The sequence below is a fragment of the Athene cunicularia genome (genome assembly GCF_003259725.1).
Source record: "Athene cunicularia isolate RWA chromosome 8 unlocalized genomic scaffold, athCun1 chr8_part1, whole genome shotgun sequence".
In the NCBI taxonomy this organism is placed as follows: domain Eukaryota; kingdom Metazoa; phylum Chordata; class Aves; order Strigiformes; family Strigidae; genus Athene; species Athene cunicularia.
In genome coordinates this window covers 3341093-3359421 of record NW_020799109.1, presented here as the reverse complement: position 1 = coordinate 3359421, position 18329 = coordinate 3341093, and the positions used below count along the sequence as shown (strand labels likewise).

General features: G+C 39.2%; 1 protein-coding gene across 2 annotated transcripts in view; it reads left to right on the top strand.

The window, feature by feature from the left end:
* Nucleotides 1-18329, top strand: part of PATJ (PATJ, crumbs cell polarity complex component) — a 148003-nt gene that overhangs the window by 38416 nt on the left and 91258 nt on the right. For both annotated transcript variants that reach the window (XM_026853925.1, XM_026853924.1), the window contains exons 15-22: nt 7186-7395; nt 8284-8403; nt 11300-11668; nt 12800-12920; nt 14047-14203; nt 15491-15562; nt 16404-16581; nt 17481-17591. In XM_026853925.1, the coding sequence (XP_026709726.1) occupies nt 7186-7395; nt 8284-8403; nt 11300-11668; nt 12800-12920; nt 14047-14203; nt 15491-15562; nt 16404-16581; nt 17481-17591 (1338 nt within the window). The remainder of the gene's footprint in view (nt 1-7185; nt 7396-8283; nt 8404-11299; nt 11669-12799; nt 12921-14046; nt 14204-15490; nt 15563-16403; nt 16582-17480; nt 17592-18329) is intronic.

The following is an 18329-nucleotide window of genomic DNA, read 5'->3' as shown; positions in this document are numbered from 1 at the left end:
CCCTTTTCTGTTTGCAGCTTTTTCTGTAGCAAATCTTCCGTAATTCATGTGGTTGCTGTTTATGATGCAAGTTCTTCGTGCAGAGAGCTCTGGTTTGTTTGAAAACACATACTGGGCTTCCACAGCCTGTTAACATGTTGTGCTGAGATCAGCACACCTAACTGGTGGAAGTGCTTCCTGGGCTGTCTAGGTGAATTTTTAGTTCGGGGATTATTTGAATTTGAAAGCTTATCAAACTCAGAATGTGCAATAAGACCACTGGCTGTAGGTTATGTTAGGTGATACCATTTATACTTTTTCCCTTGGCTCATTGGTATTTTCTTTATTCCCACACATCTCTTATCCTTTCTTTTATCTCATCACACAGCGGCTTTCCTCCATTTCCTTATGAGTTCAGGGGTTTTTTTTTCTTATCTCTATGGCTTTTCCCTGTAGTCAGCATTCAGTGTGTTTTTTCTGGAGCTGGATAGTCTGAAAGTATAAGATATTAAGAGAGTCTAATGAATGTAATCCCTGTGACTTTAGCTCTGTTGAGAGCAAATATGAAAGGCGGATGAAACCATAGGTTGATAGAGAAGTTTGATAAATTAAAAGATAGTGACATGCACCTGAGCCCACTGCACGGTGACACTTTCAAAACTACCATAGTCAGTGCCTATCTTTTGATCTTATTATTTGAGAATAGCAGTAGTGTGTAAGATCTTTTTCCTTTTGATCATTCCCTGGAGGCACTTTCGTCCCCAACTATCTGCTGCATATCCCTCTTCCGCAGCAGATGAACGCTGCCTGCGTAGCGCTTGCCAGCTCTGCCAGACCTACGCGGGTTTGAGTAATTGCTGGCCACCATGTTCATTCTTGCTGTAGAAGACTGATAGGATTTCAGCTCGCAGATGATGAAAGCCCAGTGTGGGAAACCCATTGTGCCACCTACTCTTATTTTGCTGTTCTCTCTTCTCCTCTGGGTGTGGCTCTGTGTTTTGTTTACGTTTTTTTTTTCTTCCTCTGTGGATTCCTGTTTCTTTGCTGACATTTTCCACAACAGGAGTTTTGATTAATGCTGGCTGCACACTAGACCTTCTGAAATTCATTGCTTTATTCCCTCACTGCAGATCAATAAATACTTATGTTTTATTTCCAGTGCTTTGCCTTACATCACAGAAAAGTTCAGCGTTCCTCCTTGAATACCATTCTGAATTTAAGTTTGTATTATTTCAGCACATCAGCCTGCAGTTTATTTCTTTGGTACAGCCAGAGGCTATGCGTTGTGTAGTTGTCTTCCTAAGTAGTCCCGCTGACTGCAATCTAATATGAGTGGAAGAGACAGAAGCAAGTCTTAAACACTTTGAATTTCAGTCTGGTTGGCTGTGCAATGGATCTAACAAAAACTAGTTGTGGACTTTCTCAGAGATGTTTTTTCAGGCTTTAGAGTACCTTTGGCAACTCCTACAGCCAGCTCCTGTAAATATGTTGAGGTGAATGAACAAAAGGTTTGGACCTTGAGTCTCAGTCCTTAAACTGAGGCCACCTTAAGGACAGAATTGGACCTTACTCACAGGTGGCTCTTCTTCTCTTCCCCTTCTGTGGGGAAGTACTTAGTGCCTTTGGAAGGGCTGCAGGTTGTTTATTGTTCTTGACTCTTGCAGCCGATTGGCATTGTTGGTGCGTATGTGGGGGGTGGCTCTGCAAAGGCAACGATTCACAAAATGAGAGTTCAATAGACTATTTTGAGTAATTTCACTGAGCATACAGGTAAATGACTTCACGCACAGTTCTGCCTTTGTTCAGCATAATAGTAAGGCCAACATAAAATGCATTTGGTCCTTTTCAGTGTTGACGAATGTATGTTCCTTGTACAGTATGCTGCAGCATTGTGTTTAAGACTCTTTCAGTCTGGTATCTTATTCACTTGCAAACTGAAGAGTTTTAAATATGGATATGTATGTTAGACCTGGAAGTGGTCCCATGCAAAATGTAATGAAGCTGAGTTGCTCTGACCTCTGAGCTCTAACATGTGTTTGTTTTGGCTCTCTCGCAAAAACCTGCAGTATACAAATTGGCACTTGTAAAATTGTTCAGATAAATCAAAATGGGTACAGGGAAAAAAGTTTCAAACTGTTTCTTTTGGGATCCTTTGCTATGCTATTTTTGATGTCTGTTTTCAGAGGAGTGTTTTTGTGGTAGCAGGCAGTTTGTTGCTTGAAGAAAGCTAAAATATTCTAGGAAGTCAGGCTAGCTGAATTTAGATCTTAAGTGGTGCCAAAACTAATATAGCCTGTAACTAAGTGAGAGTGACTTTGCACAGTAAATGTCAGTCACCCGCAGCTTTGTCTTACATTTTCATATGAGCCTTCAAAAAAGGAAAACACAAACAAAACCCCAGAAAACGTGGTAGCTGCTTACATCCAATCGAGTTATAGCGACAGTCTACTGCCTGGAGAGACTGCTCCTCATCCTCAGCGCATAGCTAGGGCTCTGCTGGAGCTGGGGGCTGGACAGATGGGGATGGACTTGTCAGAGCATGAAACGCCTCCGGCAGTGCGGGAGCTGGGCTGGCCTGGAGTGCCCTCTCTTGGCAGCTGCAGAAACCTCACATGCTGGTAAGGTCGCGGAAAGAGTCAGTCGGTGGTTTTAATTTTCCAGTGTGGTGGACAGAGGTAAGCTGTATTGGTTATACGTCCAGATTTACTTCCTAAGGACCTCTGCTAGCGAACTTGAGCGTGAATCTTTGGTGCCCATGGCAAGTTCGAATCCCTCACTTGAAGCTATGGTGAAGTTACACGCTGCAGCAGCGTTGCCCGTATGACTCTGTTAACTCAGTGCTCCTGGGACTCTTAACATTTTAGCAGAGCTCAGGTTTTTAAGAGGCTTCATGCTGCTCCGAATCCAGGGATCCCAGAGGCAGCAACTGCAGTGGCCCCTGCTTGACTCTGCACTGCTAAATGAATCCAGAACAAATGAGGCTCTGAAAATAAGAAGAAAAATTTGACACCTGGTCTCCAGGAAACATTTGTGGATTTTGATGAGGAGCAGTAGGGGGGAAGGGAAAACCTATGGTTCAGCGTAGTTAAATATATGGTGTGCTAAGTATGAATAAATTGTGACTATTTTACACAAGTTCATATACTCTATGGCTGGCTCGAGCACAAAGGAAAAGACAACAGCTACAACATACTAGTTCCTCAAAGGGTTACCTGGGGGCCAGCATCCTGCACTGCTGCTGGTGCATGGCAGTGGTCAGCTTTCATTGTTTATACGAGTGGTGAACTTTTTTAGATGTAATTCTTTTTTAAAAAAAGAATTCGTGTCAGTGCTTGTGAGTTAAGGACGTTTGTCTCCTGATAGCCTTACTTTGCGGTCCGATTCCTTTCCTTATTGTTCATAAATGATTCATTTGTGTAAAGGAATCCTTCAGTAAACTGAAGTTAAAAGTTCATCTTTAAATGTACCAAGGCAGTTCATGCCCATTTTAAGATGACCACATTGCATGGGGCTGTCCTGTGCACACTCCCTCTGCTGTAATGCAAGTCATGTAATAATTTCTTGAACTATTAAAGTTGAGTCACTTCTGTATTCCAGCCGAGTACCATTACAGCAACATCTTAGCTCTGGGTTTGGGGAGGGAGTTTCTTCCCACCCTGTAAACAACATCCGAGTAAATGAACCTTTTGCTTTAAAGCAGACTGAAGTCCAGTCCTGACTGTTAGTGACTAAAAATCACTATTATCTGGCTTAATGTGAGCCAAGTAAAATGAATCAAAAGCCTTAGGGTAGGTGTGCAGTAGGGGTTAATGCTGTTTAGTAACCTCATATGGCTCTAGCTGGTCTGTTAACATGGATGTGGCCCCAGAGTCCATCAGGGCACTGTGGGAGTGAAGTTGCCTTTTGCAGTTAGTATAGAAGGTAAGAATCTGGTTTTTAGCCTGCTGCTAGCACTGCTTTCTGTTAAAAACAAGGCAGCAACCCACGCAGTCCAGTTGTAATCACTGTTTACAAGATGTGAATGTGAATTCAGTGTTTGCTGTCTTGTTTTAGCAGGTGTTTTTCTTTAGAGTGCATTTGGGGTTGAGTGTAAATCATAAGGCAAGGTTTCGAAAAAAAAAACAAAACATGTTCCTTTTGTTTTGATGAGAAAAGCACGATGCAATCCACAGTTACAATCACCCTCATGTTAAATTACAGAGAATATGTATTGATGATTACACCTTGAAATTCAGTAGGTCTTTGTCTTCACGTGTGGCTTTTGTTGCGTTCCTCATGGCAATCGCATTGCGATTCACGGTCACTGGTAACAAACACTCCAGGTTTTACATCACTGCTCACGTTACAGGCTTAGCCCCGTCACTGTGTAGTTTATATTGCTCTTCTCTTCCTGTACAATAGCTCCCTCTGCTTGAAAGCAGCAGTGTAATTACAACCCCTGTTTTGTATTTGCCTGATCAATGGTTTTTAATATGGGCCCCTTTTTTAAGAAGATTTCTGCTGCTGCTCTTCAGGAAGCAATTCCAATACGTGGCTTATGCTCATGCATGTTGTGAAGCAGTGAGGGTAAACCACAAACTTTACTGCATGGGAACTGCACAGGTTTGCAGGAACTCAATGTTCATTTTCAGCATGAGGATCAGAGCCGGTTGGAACGCTTTCAGCTAAATTATTTCTTACCAAAACATCATGATTTATTGAAGCCAAAAATGTTTTTATTTCAGTGAAAACTTAAGTTGAAGCAGGACTGTTTCTCATCAGAAATATGGTAGTTAGGCCACTGACCTTGAATATCTGCATAGAAGAAGCTAATGGTGAGATTCCCATGTCCTACTTAAGTGGTTCTGATCTGAAACCCAAAAAAGAGCAGCTTTGGATCAGACAGAGCAGGAATTTGAACCTGGTTCTCCCGCATTCTCAGCCAGCACCATAATTCATTGGGCCAGTCATTCACTCACAAATTTTTGTCAGCTTATCTGCATCAGTAAGGATGAGTGCTGGTTTTGTTTTGTTCATTTTTTATCAATATAGCTAAGCCAGCAAAAGTCATACTATAAAAACTGTTGCATCAGCAAAGGTGTAGTTTTGCTGAGAGAGCATTCACCCATTTAGGGAACCAGCATAAACCTTGCCTGCCGTGGCAAGATGAGCCTGTGATAGGAAAACTTGCTGGTTTAGTTCTATTAGCAAAGCCTTCCTAATGTGAACAGTGCCTTACTTGCTTGAAAATGGCTGTCTCAACACAATCCTGGTTTTGCAAAGAAGTCCATAAGGTTATTTTTTATTTTGCATTGAAGCAAACTCAAAAATTAAGAGCATCACAAAAGTCTGTGTAAAAAAAGTATTTGTTCTATGGTCAGCTGTCATGAGGATGGTTAGGCACATGGTTTTGTCGGAATGGGCAGGCAGGGCTGACTCCCTACACAAAGGGCAGCAATAACTTTACATTTTCAAAATTCAACATTCTTAAAGCAAAACCTGTCTTTTTTACATCTCGGAATCCTTTGTATTCTTCTTCTGGACCTCCTGCATTTGGGTTTGTTTTGTTTCTAAAAATTTCCAAAGCATATGCAGAACGTGGGTAACCTGCTATTTAAAACAACTGAAATCCTTTCCCCTCGGCATTGTGTGAGGCAGGTTCGAGCATAAACAGTCGGACAGCCCAGGCATATTGGCACGGGCTCAGTAGGCAGAACACCATCGCACAGCAGAGGGAGGTTGCTGGGTGTGATTATCAAGACATGATACTCGCAAGGAAGCCTCTTCTGTACAATGCGGATACTCGGTGTTTGGGAAGATTATGAAATGGCAGGATTAAGCAGTAGAACAGGAGAGAATTATTACTAATACGTGTTTACTTCAGTTCAGCTTCAGCATGGCTCTTCCTGCCGAACTCTTAATTTCAGCCATTTACAGAGATTACATTCATTGCCTCATGTATTTGCACGTACCTTAAAAAAGCCCCCATCGTGTTCCCTTGGAAAGCAATGTATAGCCATATAAAAATAAAGAGTTAAAAAAGCATTCCTGTTTTCAAATTAACACTGAGGTGCTGAATTCATGGTGGTCTTTGTGATTTGAATTTTGCCTTTTTTTTTTTTTTTTTTTTTTTTTTTTTTTTTTTTTTTATTATTCCTCCCATGCCCTGAATAAGATGCAAGTCCTGAGGGAAAAATAATACATGATTATGCATTTGAAGACCCAGTGCATACAAGCATGAGCTTTATGAGCCCTTAGCAAGGGGGAGAAAGGCTAATTCTAATCTTAAAAAAAACCCAAGGAAACAAAAAAAAAACAACCCATAAATTTGTTTTGTGTATCTTTCTGCCACTGTATAATTACTTATGATCATTTTATTGGATTGAAGATTAATTTTTAAATGGCAGAATGTGTGATAGTAATGGTACATGGCACAACACAAAGGCTAATGCTGGAAAAAAAAATTAAGTGAATATCTTTGCATCAGCTTATAGCCTCTCCAATGTGTATAGTATTTTCTATTTCACATTCCTCTGTGTACACCACTACTGTGTTCCCTGTCTTCAGTAATAATCTTAATTACTCTTCTGTTGGTGTCCCCTGTATTGTCTGTTAAGGAGGCTTCATGGGTGAAGAAAATGTCTTTTATGAGTTGTCATGCAGATTTGACAAAGCAGGAACATTGCAGTAATATAGCAAAGGTATATTGCTATTTCTTGAATGTTTTGGGTTTGATTTTTAATTTTAACTTGATATTTTTAATTAGATTTCTAATCTTGCAATGATTTAACATTAATTTTGCTGCTATGAAGCTCTTGAATGGCATGCAGAATGCTTATTTTATGTAACATTAGCACGTAACAGGCTGCATGGAGGCTTGTGGAAGAGTGCCAGTGTTGTTTTTCTATTTGCAGGTTGGCCTGGCCGTTTCTCTGTATGTAAGAGGGCAGGCAGGGTATCAGTCAGCTTTCGGATCTTAAAATTTCTTAATGGATTAGGCAAGTGACGGAATATCTTCCTACTGCAAACCTTTCATTTTGTAAACTGTAAGCCTTGGCAGTATTAGTAGACAGTCCTTTTGAAGGTCTCAGCAAGCTTCAGTTCTGTAGCATTAGATGATGAATGTGCTTAAGTGTTCTTTACATACTCAAAATAAACATCAGCTTTCTGGGGGATTTGACTTTTTTTGTTGTTTTTTTTTTTTTCTTCTTTTTTTTTTTCCCCCAGGATCCCTTAGATCCAACAAGAACAGCCATTGTGATCAGCTCTTTGGTGGCAGGCGGAGTAGCTGAACGTGGGGGCAAGCTTTTACCTGGTGACCGCTTGATGTTTGTAAATCAGACATATTTGGACAGTGCCACTTTAGCAGAGGCGGTGGAAGTGTTGAAATCTGTACCTCCGGGTAAAGTTTCCCTTGGAATCTGCAAGCCTTTGGTGGTAAGGACTGATTTTTTTTTTTTAATTTTTTTTTTTTCCATTTGATTCTATGACATGTGTCGATTGGGTTGCTGTTGGGGGGAAGAAATTTAGGGTAGATGTATGTATGCGTGTGGAAGGTGACTAAGTTGCTATGCATGTACCTTGACATGTCCAGAAATTTTGGCTAGCTGGCAAATGGGCAGCTCAGTATCCAAAAGGTCTGACTGGAAGACCAGCAAGTTTCTCCTGAAAGAACATCCAGATGGAATCCAAACACATGTCTGGGCAAACCCGTGCACCCTGGCCCTATGCATAGGTGTAAGATGGTTTGAGCAATTCAGCAAATCAGTTAAATATGTGCTGAAGTTCATTTCACTTTAAGACACTGCTAAGTGCTTGCTTGAGCTCCACTGACATCAAAGAAACTTAATCTGTTTGAAGTCAAGACTGTAAATTCAAGTAGAATTTCCTTTTTCTAGAATCAGGGCTTTGGAACAGACAGTAGTTTACTTGAGAACACTGCAGTATTGTTCATCAAGGGCACCCAGGCAAAATTAATTAAAGCACCATCTAATAGAAAGTGCTTGTAATTCAAAGTGGTAGAGGAGTGGTGAAATAGGAATGTAGGAAGGCTGTTAAAGATATTCTTTCCTTTTTGAAAAAGTGATATTTCATTGTTCATATCCTTGTATTTGTCTTTCTTATGCATCTCTCTGTTTTTTACTCTATCTGTACTAACATCTTAAGAATAAAAGCTGTTGTCTTCATCTTCTCCATTTATGATTTCCCTTTTTTAGAATTCTGTCACCTTTCTAATGGCTAGTTTTTCCTCTCCCTTTTTAGTTTACTGGAAAATATGGGAAATTTTGCTTATTTTCCTAACGTCATTTTGATTGCCTTTCTTAGGGAGAAAGCAAAGAGGAGGAGAATATGCACAGTGTCGATTCCAGCAACATTAAAACCAGCCTTGGATCTGCAGAAGCAATAGATAATATTAATTTCTCCCTGATACTTGAAGCACCACAGGTATTTCATTACTATTTTGGTTCAGCTTAAGTTTATACAGACAGGAAATTGTGTTTTAAAGTAAAGAAAGTGGCATGTCCTTCACGTAAGACTTAAGTGTCAGATGGACTTCAGGCTGGATTCCCTCTGTAAAAGACTCCAATAGTTAACTGTATGCTAATTGTATTGTGAACACTAAGCATATGCATAGCACTTACCAATGCAGTTCCCAGACTGTCTTATCAAATTTACTATGCCATTAAAATACCTTGGGTTACCTTGGATATGAAATAGGAATGCTACGTTATTAGTAATCGTAAGTAGTTTGTTCACCTTTGAGGAGGAAGTAAGGTATGGAAGCAGAACACTTTTTATTATAATGAAGCAAAACAAAAAAAAAAAAAGGAGTCTAATGTATAAGGCAAGCTTGAAATTTGTTCTTCTTCATAGACTTCTTGCATGTCTTGAGTTACTTCTTTGCTCTCTTCCTCAATTTTTCTTATTTTCTGAGAAATAATTCTGTTTATTATGGGAGGATGAGGCACTAAAGATAGTCAGAAATTCAGATACCTGGATGGTAGGCAATAATACTGCAGTACTGACCTGTGTAGGGTGACAGAGATGTGGGTATTTTCAAATTTTCATCTGTTCTCAAATGCCTTGCCAAATTTTTATTAATTTACCTTGGTAAAAGCATTCTTTTTAGACCAGAAAAGACAATACGTAAAGGATCATCCAGAACTGCAACACAGTAATAAAAATAAATTCTAGATTTTCTTGTTGCTAAATGTGTATACCTGACTCTGGATACAAACATATCCTTAATGCTGAAATGGCATATTAGAACCACCAAAAGGAGCAGTATTACAGGGAAGATGTAGGTATACTATGTAGAAATTAGCTTGGATATGATATTTACTGATTTTTATTGTAAAATGAAGGTGGTTGTTTTCCAGCTGCATAGGAAGGGTTCCTGGCAGAGCAATTAGTTCTCTGCCAGCTCAGATTATTTATTTGCTTCCTAAATAAAACTAATGTTAGTAAGTATTTTTAAATAAAGTATTTTATCTTAAAGTCCTGCTGAATATAGAAACTGGAATGATCAATTTGTACAGAATAAATGCAGAGATATTTGCTTGTATTTTGTTTTACCTTGTGTATGACAGCACTGATAGTAGCTTAGAGCTTAGTAAAAAATTTCCATCCATTTATTATCCTACCTGCCTATATAAGAGCCAAGTGTAGTGTGTCATGATGGCTTCCACTCCTATGCACTAGCATAGTGCTGACAAAGCTGACTTAAAAAAAAAAAAAACAAAACAAAAAAACCCACAAACCCTTGAAGATTTTATATGCTACAACAGTAGACTTTACTGTCATGTTTGCAGTATTCCCTATTCCATTGGTAGCGTCTGCTACTGCAGTGCAGCAGTCTGTGATTATACATACCTAAGTGCTGTATCAGGGGGTGGTAATACAAATCGCTGGGTGGTTCTGAGCTAAGTCAACTGTTTTATACAACGGTGAAGTTGGTGCCTCTTACAGAAGTGTTTGGAGAATGATGCTGCAGAAGCGAAGTGAAATGAAATGAAGTAAAGATGGAGAGAATTAGAATCTCTTCAGACTGGGTATTTTTTGAGATTGAGGTACACAGATCAAGTAGATTAAAGGAACATCTAATGCTTATTAAATATGTGCTAATTTCTAGATTGCTCATGTTCTGCTTTTGTGCCAGCTAGTATTATTGCCTTGTTTCCTTATGCTCTTGCCTGTCTCTTGTTTTCTCTCTTGCCTCCCATTTGAACTATGCAAACATTTTTGGCAGAGTCTGGGTTTTTTTTTCTTCTGCATTTGTACAAACCTAACAAAACAGGATTCTGACAGTAAAGGTCAGAAATAGTGAAGTACCTTGGGGAATCTGGGAAGGGGTGGGAAGCAGAAGGAAAAACATTTTGATTGAGGACCCCTGAATCTGTAGGTTGGGTTCGAGTTTGGGCATACATACTTGATGGCCTGAAGAAAAGAGAGGAGAAGCTTTATGGTAGCGGTGCAAGGTATAAAATTTCAGAGACGCCTCTACAGACTCACCTCACGAGCACCCTGTTCACTTTGGGAGAAGCATTGAGCTTGGAAACTGGGGAGGCACACAACAAATTCTAGAAAAAGAAGCACTGAGTAAGATCTTTGAGAATGGGTTTTAATACCTTTTCTTTAGGTTTTGTTGTTTGGGTTTTTTTGATTGTTGCTCTGTGGTTTGAATTCAATAGAAAGTTGAACACTTTTCTATTTAAAACATAAAGGTATCAGATAATGAACAGTCAATTACTTTTTTTTTTTTTTCTGAGGATGTGGGTCATCCATTTCCCCTCTCCCCCATGTTAGAATATTGTATGGACTACCCAAGGGAGAGACAAAGGAGCGTGGCTTTTGGGTTTGGTTTTGTGGTTTGGTTGTTTTTATTTTTATGGCTGATACTGTTGCATAAGCAAGCTCAGGTTGTTTTTTGTTTAGCTGATGGTATTGTAAGAAATGTACATGCATTCATAAAGTGATAGCAGATATTTCTGGAGCACAGAGACACTTTGGCTGAATTTATATATACTTTTTCTTGTAGATTTCTTAGTGTTATGTCATAATTCTCATTCCTTAACTTTTGTCCAGATTGGTTATTCTTAATGGCTGAAGCAATATCTAAGCTGTACATCTTAAATTTCTTTATTTTAAAAAAAAATAATGGCAATGTCTACTTTTGGTGTTAAAATCATAAGTCAGAGAGCGTATTTTCTGCAAAGGGTGGAAGATTTTCACTTTAAAAATCAGAATGTACTTTTAATATGGACCTAACATAAAACATAGTTTTAAAAGAGTTAGCAAGAAACATGATGTAAAATCTATATTTCTGTAATGTTTTCTGCAGGGTTTCAGAGATGAAACACCTTTTAAAGAAGAACTTGTTGATGAACCAAGTTTGGACTTGGGAAGGTCGTTTCAGCTTTCTCAAAACAATAGTGAGTATGAGAAGGAGTCCTGGGAGATGCATGAATTTCTGAAACCCAGAACAGAAGAAACAGAAGAAGAACGGGAAATGTTGGTGGATGATGAGTATGAAGATTCAGACTTCTTGAAATATAATGCGTCACATGGACAGAAGGCCACTTCAGAGAGGAACCTCGATACAGAACTATGGGCAAAGCAACTTGAGACTACTGAAATACAAGACTTAAGATCCAGTGTTAACTTAAGTCCAAAACAGTCCCTGGAATATCCATTCAATAAACATCAAATGGTAAGGAATGCTGTGTTGGTCTCGGTGCTGTACCCTGACCATGGGACCCATACTTCAAGGCATATTCCAGACCTGAACTCTGTAAGGAGTCTTTCTAGAGTTTTAATTACTAGATGAGATCTGGGTATCTCTAACAGACGCAAGTCTATCCTTTTGTACATTTTGGAAAGTTCTTTTCCTTACTTAGTGTTTGTGTATTTAACTGCTCAAATAAGACATGTGCTGTGGTTGGTGTATTTACAGGCATCCTATACTTGTATTGTCTTTCCCATCCCTGACTTGTGGGCTCAATACTTTTTTGCAAGCTGTACTAATGTGGTGCATGTCAGTAGAAGCAGAATGTCACTTTGTGGTTTTAATAGCCCAGGAGCTTCAGCAGCAATGTCAGTGAAAGGAGCTCCCTCTTTCCCTCATTCTTTTTAATCCAAATCCGTTCCTTGAGCCAGATGATAGTGCAGTTGAGCGAAAAATGATATGGAAAAAGCAATTGTAACAAGCATACTGGTGGATGAAGGACTAGGAGGAGACATCTCCAGGTAAATTGCAAAACTCTTATTTATAGGTCTTCCTCAGGTATCATGAGAATTATTTTTTTTCTGAGACTTTGTTCATTCACTTGCAGAACAAAAAAGTGATAATATCAGGCTTCCATGCACCAGCTTCCAAGTTGTATGCAAAAATATGAAAAAAATTAAGTGGAAAAGGATTTAATATCACAGCCACCGATAACTTCAGGTTTCGTTTGGCTTGTCCCTTTATTCACTATGTACATAAACAGACTAAAATGCAGCTTCTAGTGACAGTTTTATACCAGAGTGAACAATATTAAATGTATACATTTGCTGCCCAAAACCAGCAAAGGAGCAAGAGTAAAGAACTTCTTGTCTGGATTACAGGCAAGTAGAAAGATAGAGTTGCTTTATATTGCAATTGCACATAACATTTTTCATGCCTCTACTTAATATAGAGCATAAATGAGAAGTTAGTATTTCATAGTTTTCTGAATAAATATGATTGTAGTTGAGAAAATGTGAATGTTTGCTGTAAAAATCAATGTTTATGTCAAATACCTCTGTACAAGTTGATACCGTTGCTTTCTAACTTTAATTACTTTTTTCCTCATCTGTTTAGTGTGAAGAAAATGCTAGTACAAGTTCACTATTTTCTGGAACCGCAGTACACAGTGGCTACCAAAAAGACATATTTGATACTGAAACTACCCAGTCAGGAGCAGAAAACAAGATGGATTTAGGTTCGTAAGAAGGTTTTTTCTTTTATCTTAAAATTTCATATTTACAAATTAAATTTTATACTAAAACAAATTCTTTTAAATGATAAAATATTCAAATGAAGACTTCTGGAATCTCAAGACAGTCTGCCCTTAAATAGGTTTCAGCTTCATGATCTTGCTTCATCCTCTAAGTCTTGACCTACTGTTGTCACAAGGGATATTGAAAGCAGCTGCAGCTTTGTCCTGCTTAGGGAGAATCATTTCTTCTGTGTAGCTGATGTCCACAGTAGGACTCACTGCATAAGTAAATAGCTCATGCCTGTAGTTTCTGTCAGGAATTTGTCTTGGTCACATTTGATTGCCGATTTTACAGATTATTGCACTTCGGGGGGGGGGAAAAAAAAAAATGACAGGCTCTGGAGGTAACTTTACCACAACCACAGTTTGCAAGTGAACTGTATGGTAGGTAATTTCCCCATACCTTGGTTTTGTAATCTGTGCTCAGAAGCAGAGTTTCTCCTTATCAGATGGCCAGAGATGGATGGTTAGAATTTGGTACATCATCAGGGAAATAAATATATCAACCTGCCTGAGATAGCAATCTCTGGTCAGGAGAAAGGAGGTTGGGTTGTTTCCTTTCTTTATCACCTACATCTTGTACAGCAGACACTGTGTAAGCTACAGTGGCAGCCTGATGAGTCTTGCAAGGAGCTCTGGTTATTCAATTAATGTTGATGCTTATGTCACCAAAATGACATCAGTCTTCCCCAGCGTGCTGGCGTTCTGTGCTGGAGCAGGGCTTTGCACTGCTCTCCTTGCATAAAGAATGGATTCACTATTTGTAATGGTGTGTTCTTGTGAGGAGTGTCTGGCCCATAATTGTAGCTGAGCATGTCTCAGCTCCACTAAGATTTGGCATTTCCTGTTACTGCCTGACTGCATGTACATCTGAAACAGGGGGCTATAAAAAAGCATTTCGTGTGGTTTCCTTCAAAACCAAATGTTCTGTATCTCTGAGCCTCTTGATCATCACACAGCATTCACATTTGGAACGTGGTGAGCTAAGGGGTTTATTTCCAAAGGTGATAACTGGTAGACACAGGGACAGGGGAAGCCAAAGTTCACATCTATACCATTTCTTCTTCAGGTCCAAAGCTTCAGATTGACTCTAAAGAACCTGGGCTTGTTGTTGATCTGGAAGGTACTGAAAATGAAGAATTAAAAGGGGAGGATTCTGTTTTTTCCAAGAAGCTGGAATCTAGGAGAGTAACCACCTTAGCTCAGCCTACGACAGTGTTGTGCAGGTACAGAGAAAGACTTCCATTTTTGGAAGATTTTCAATTAATGATCTTAACTGTCTTCTTATCATCAAATCATCAAAAGCTGTGTGAAGCAGTAAGATACACATGGATGGCCACTTCTATGACTTTTGTCCAAGGAGCTGAATTTTGCTTTACAACCTTATTGAATGTTTACTTCCCATGTTTCCTCCCCCAAGTACTGGGACAGAAAAGTGTGAATGGCTCTGCCACCTACTTCACCTGCTCCACCGTGAGGGGAGTATGGATGTGTCCTGGAGGAGGGGGACGTAGCCTTGACCAGCAGCATTGGTCATTACTACTTAAGGAGCTCTCCCTTTAGTTCCTTACCTTAGCTCTGTCCTCTTGGTTTTCCCTTTTCTTTGTTCTTCCTTCTGGGAAGAGCAGATCAGCCACAGCTCTCAAGCCTGTGCAGGAAATTTTAGTCTTGGCAGTGGTGCTGAGAAACCTTGAGCTGGCACTGGTTGTAGACATTTGCCACATCTGTCAAGTGTCCCATTCTTTCCCCACCAGTTTTGGGTGAGTGGGTAGTTAGTTGGATCTGGGTTTTGGGACCTGTTGATTCAAATCCTCAGTACTTCCCTAATTCATCCATAATCTTCCCTCAGAGGGAACTCGGCTCAACAATAAGGTGAGGGGTTTATTTCTCTAGCACAACATTCTACTTCCTATCTGCAGTTTAAGAGTAGCATTTACAGCTCTCGGGATCTACAGAAAATGTGTGCAAGGATGTATTGTTTCAACATTTTCTGTGGGGGCCTGCAATTCCATGCTTCCTTTCTTATTCTGTGAATAGGTGAGTCACGTATAGTATAAAAGTTTAATTAACACCCTTTTCTGGGGTGTTTAATGGAACACACCGGATCTCTTCTCCCACTTTGCATCATGATCTGCTTTCTGGTCAGCTAGACTGGTTTTATCATGTTTATATCCCTCTTTAAGAATCACAGCGTATTTATCAGAAAGTAAATGTTAATTGCTTAAATAGTCATTTCGAATGAGTAAATGCAGTGCAGATTTGTATATCACCCAGCAGCTTATAAATTTGGTCTGCCCATCAGGTTTATTTCTGGAGCATTCCTTAAGTACATTTAAACCTAAATACAAAAATTCCTGTCTAGTCTGTTGACTCTGCACATTTGGTTTAGACTGGACAGTGTGAGAAGGCGTTGCTGTCTCACTGCCAGATACAAAATATGTAAGGAATTGCGACCTGGCATGGGTGATACTTTTTAAATTTTTTATTCCTCTCCTCGTTCTGCCCCCAATTAGTGAATTACCTGAGAGAGAAGAAGGAGAAGGAGAAGAAACTCCAAACTTCAGCCACTGGGGACCACCACGGACGTATGTTCATATGATGACATTATTTCTTCCCGTTTACCTTATGTCGATTAGTTCTTGTGGTTGTTTTTCCTCCCCTCCCTTGCCAATAACTTTAAGGTACTTGTGTACCTTGGGCTTTCTTAGATACAGTGAATTTTTAACAGATGTTCAACAGAATTATGCCTTCTATTTATACAGCTGACTTGGGAAAGCTTGGCGGGTTTACATTGTGGATGACCTACAAGTTCTTGCTCATTTAATAACTATTAGGTGTGAACAATGCTCATAGTGCTGCTGTCTCCTTTTCCATGGGTTCTCTGCTAAACTTAATGGCAGAGTTCCAAATTGCCAAGCCAAGTTTTAGCCACATCCTTGTTGTATTGTTAACATTTTTAGGTGAATTGCTTTTATGGTCCGAAGTAAAATAAGATCAGAACGTTGCTGCTTAAGCTGATGAATATACATCTGATACACCGAAGTCAGCATTCAGAAAGTTGTATGAAACATTTTATTATTTGTCTAGCATGCCACTTGCAGTGTTTGCCATTTCCAGATAATTTGCTCGAACTAGAAGAGCATGAGTGTTTACTTGAAGACCTGCCTGTTTTATCCTGACTTTCTCTGAAATAAAAGTCTATGCCCAGTGGGCATGAGTTGGCAGCAGAGTTTTCTTCTTTTTGTGGTGTAAGACCTGCTCAGGGTAAAAAGCCAACTCTTGAGAGCATTCTTGGGCTTCTAACTTTATCCTCTTACTCTATTAAATCTTCTTGAAAGACCAGAAGCTTACATTTATTTAAGGCTTTGCATTTATAGTTTAAAAAAACTGTTTCAAGCTGTTAAACTACCACATGTATTTTTTCAGCGTTGAGATCTTTAGAGACCCTCACGTGTCTCTTGGAATCAGTATTGTTGGTGGACAAACTATCATAAAGCGCCTGAAGAATGGAGAAGAACTTAAAGGGATCTTTATCAAACAAGTTTTGGAAGACAGCCCAGCAGGAAGAACAAGGGCTTTAAAAACTGGAGATAAAATACTTGAGGTAAATGCAGATAAACCTACCTTTTCATTCTAAGAAATAAAGATTGACTCAAACAGCTTGGGGAGGAGAGAGGAACAAAATACTGCCACCAATTCATGAAGTATTGATGACACTGTGTTTTGAAAACCAAAAGAAACCCCTGGTGTCATCTTTTCTTTTTTTAAGGTCTCACTATGGAACTCTTTTAACATTGTCCACTGTATTTAAAAGATAGATCCTGGTATCTGATGGGGAAATGAAAAACATGAGAGTGCATTATAAGTTATAGCATACCTTTATAAGCATAAGTTATGATATATAGAACAGGCTCTTCATGCTGAAATTTGGTCTGTTATTTTGTGTGTGTTAATCTGGAATAGTTAACAGTCTGATTAACTCCTATTTGCAAGAAGTCCTTGATGCTGGCAGGTGCCATAGGGGGAAAGCCATTCCTGGCTCTCATCTCTGGCTCTGTATTGACTTTTTACTCATTTTTCTTCAAAGGAATGCTACTGAATCTGGATTCCCATGCTGATAGTGCTGTTCTTGTATATGTTTTAGGGTTGTGTGTGAAGTTTTGAAAAATTGGTTCAAATCAGGTTTAGTTCACAAACAGGTAAAATCTGAAAGAGTTGCGTTATACCTACCATCATATCTAGCATTCTCTGTCAATCTTATTCCTTATGTTTTTAGCTAGAAGAATTGCTTTGGGAAACATATGGCCATCTTTTAATTATGAATACTAAGTAATATAATTTTTCCTAAACCATCTCGGAAATATACTTCAAAAATAATTTCTCTTGACTGCTTTTGGTACATTCCTCAGATATGCTAAATCTTCTGCAAATGTATGTGATCTCTTGTAACGACTATGTGCCAAAAATACAAGCTACCTAATAAAAAAACCCATTGTTTGTTAGGTTTCTGGGGTAGACCTACAAAACGCCACACACGAGGAAGCAGTAGAAGCTATCAAGAATGCAGGAAATCCTGTCGTGTTTGTGGTTCAGGGTTTGACTAACATACCAAAAGTAAGTTTATTTCTATTTTTACTCTAAAACTTAATAAATGTGTAATACTCACTTTAATCTTGGCTAAATTTCTTTCAGCAAGTGCCCTCAGTTTTTGTGTCCGTCCTTTCTGTCAGAATGTCTGTTTGTAGACCATGTGATTGATCAGTTCCTTGTCTGTCCTGATTTGAAACCTTGTTTCTCTGATGTAAATCAAGCAGATGTAAATCTGTTGACTAGGTGTTAATTCAGTTCTCCCACCTGTGTAGCTGAGTCTGGCCGTGTGTATTTTAATCTGTTTATATTTCATAATCTAAAAATATAATCTGTTATCCAAATGAACAAAACTGTAATTAAATTGGCCAGATTCACACCGTCAACTCTGTAAAATGTCATCAGAGAGACCTGAAGTAGTTATTTGGGAGCAAGTTAAATCATGAGATTTAGATGCCTCCTCACCTGCAAGGCCAAGGCAAGAAATCTTGAACTGCCTTAGTCAGAAGAGGCATACAATTCTGCCTGCCTTGTAGTACATACAAAACCCCCAAGACTTCTATGTACTTTTGGTATAATCTGACAATTTAATTGAGAATTTTGGTGGACTGGTAGACCAGAGGAGACCTTTTTGACAACTGTAGGCAAATCTGACACAGCTGTGTCCATTATTTTTCCGGTGCTCCAGGGAGCCTTTCAAAATCTAATAAGACTTTCACCAGCTATGCTGGGAAGGTGCTCAAGCAGTGATGGCAAAAATCAGTG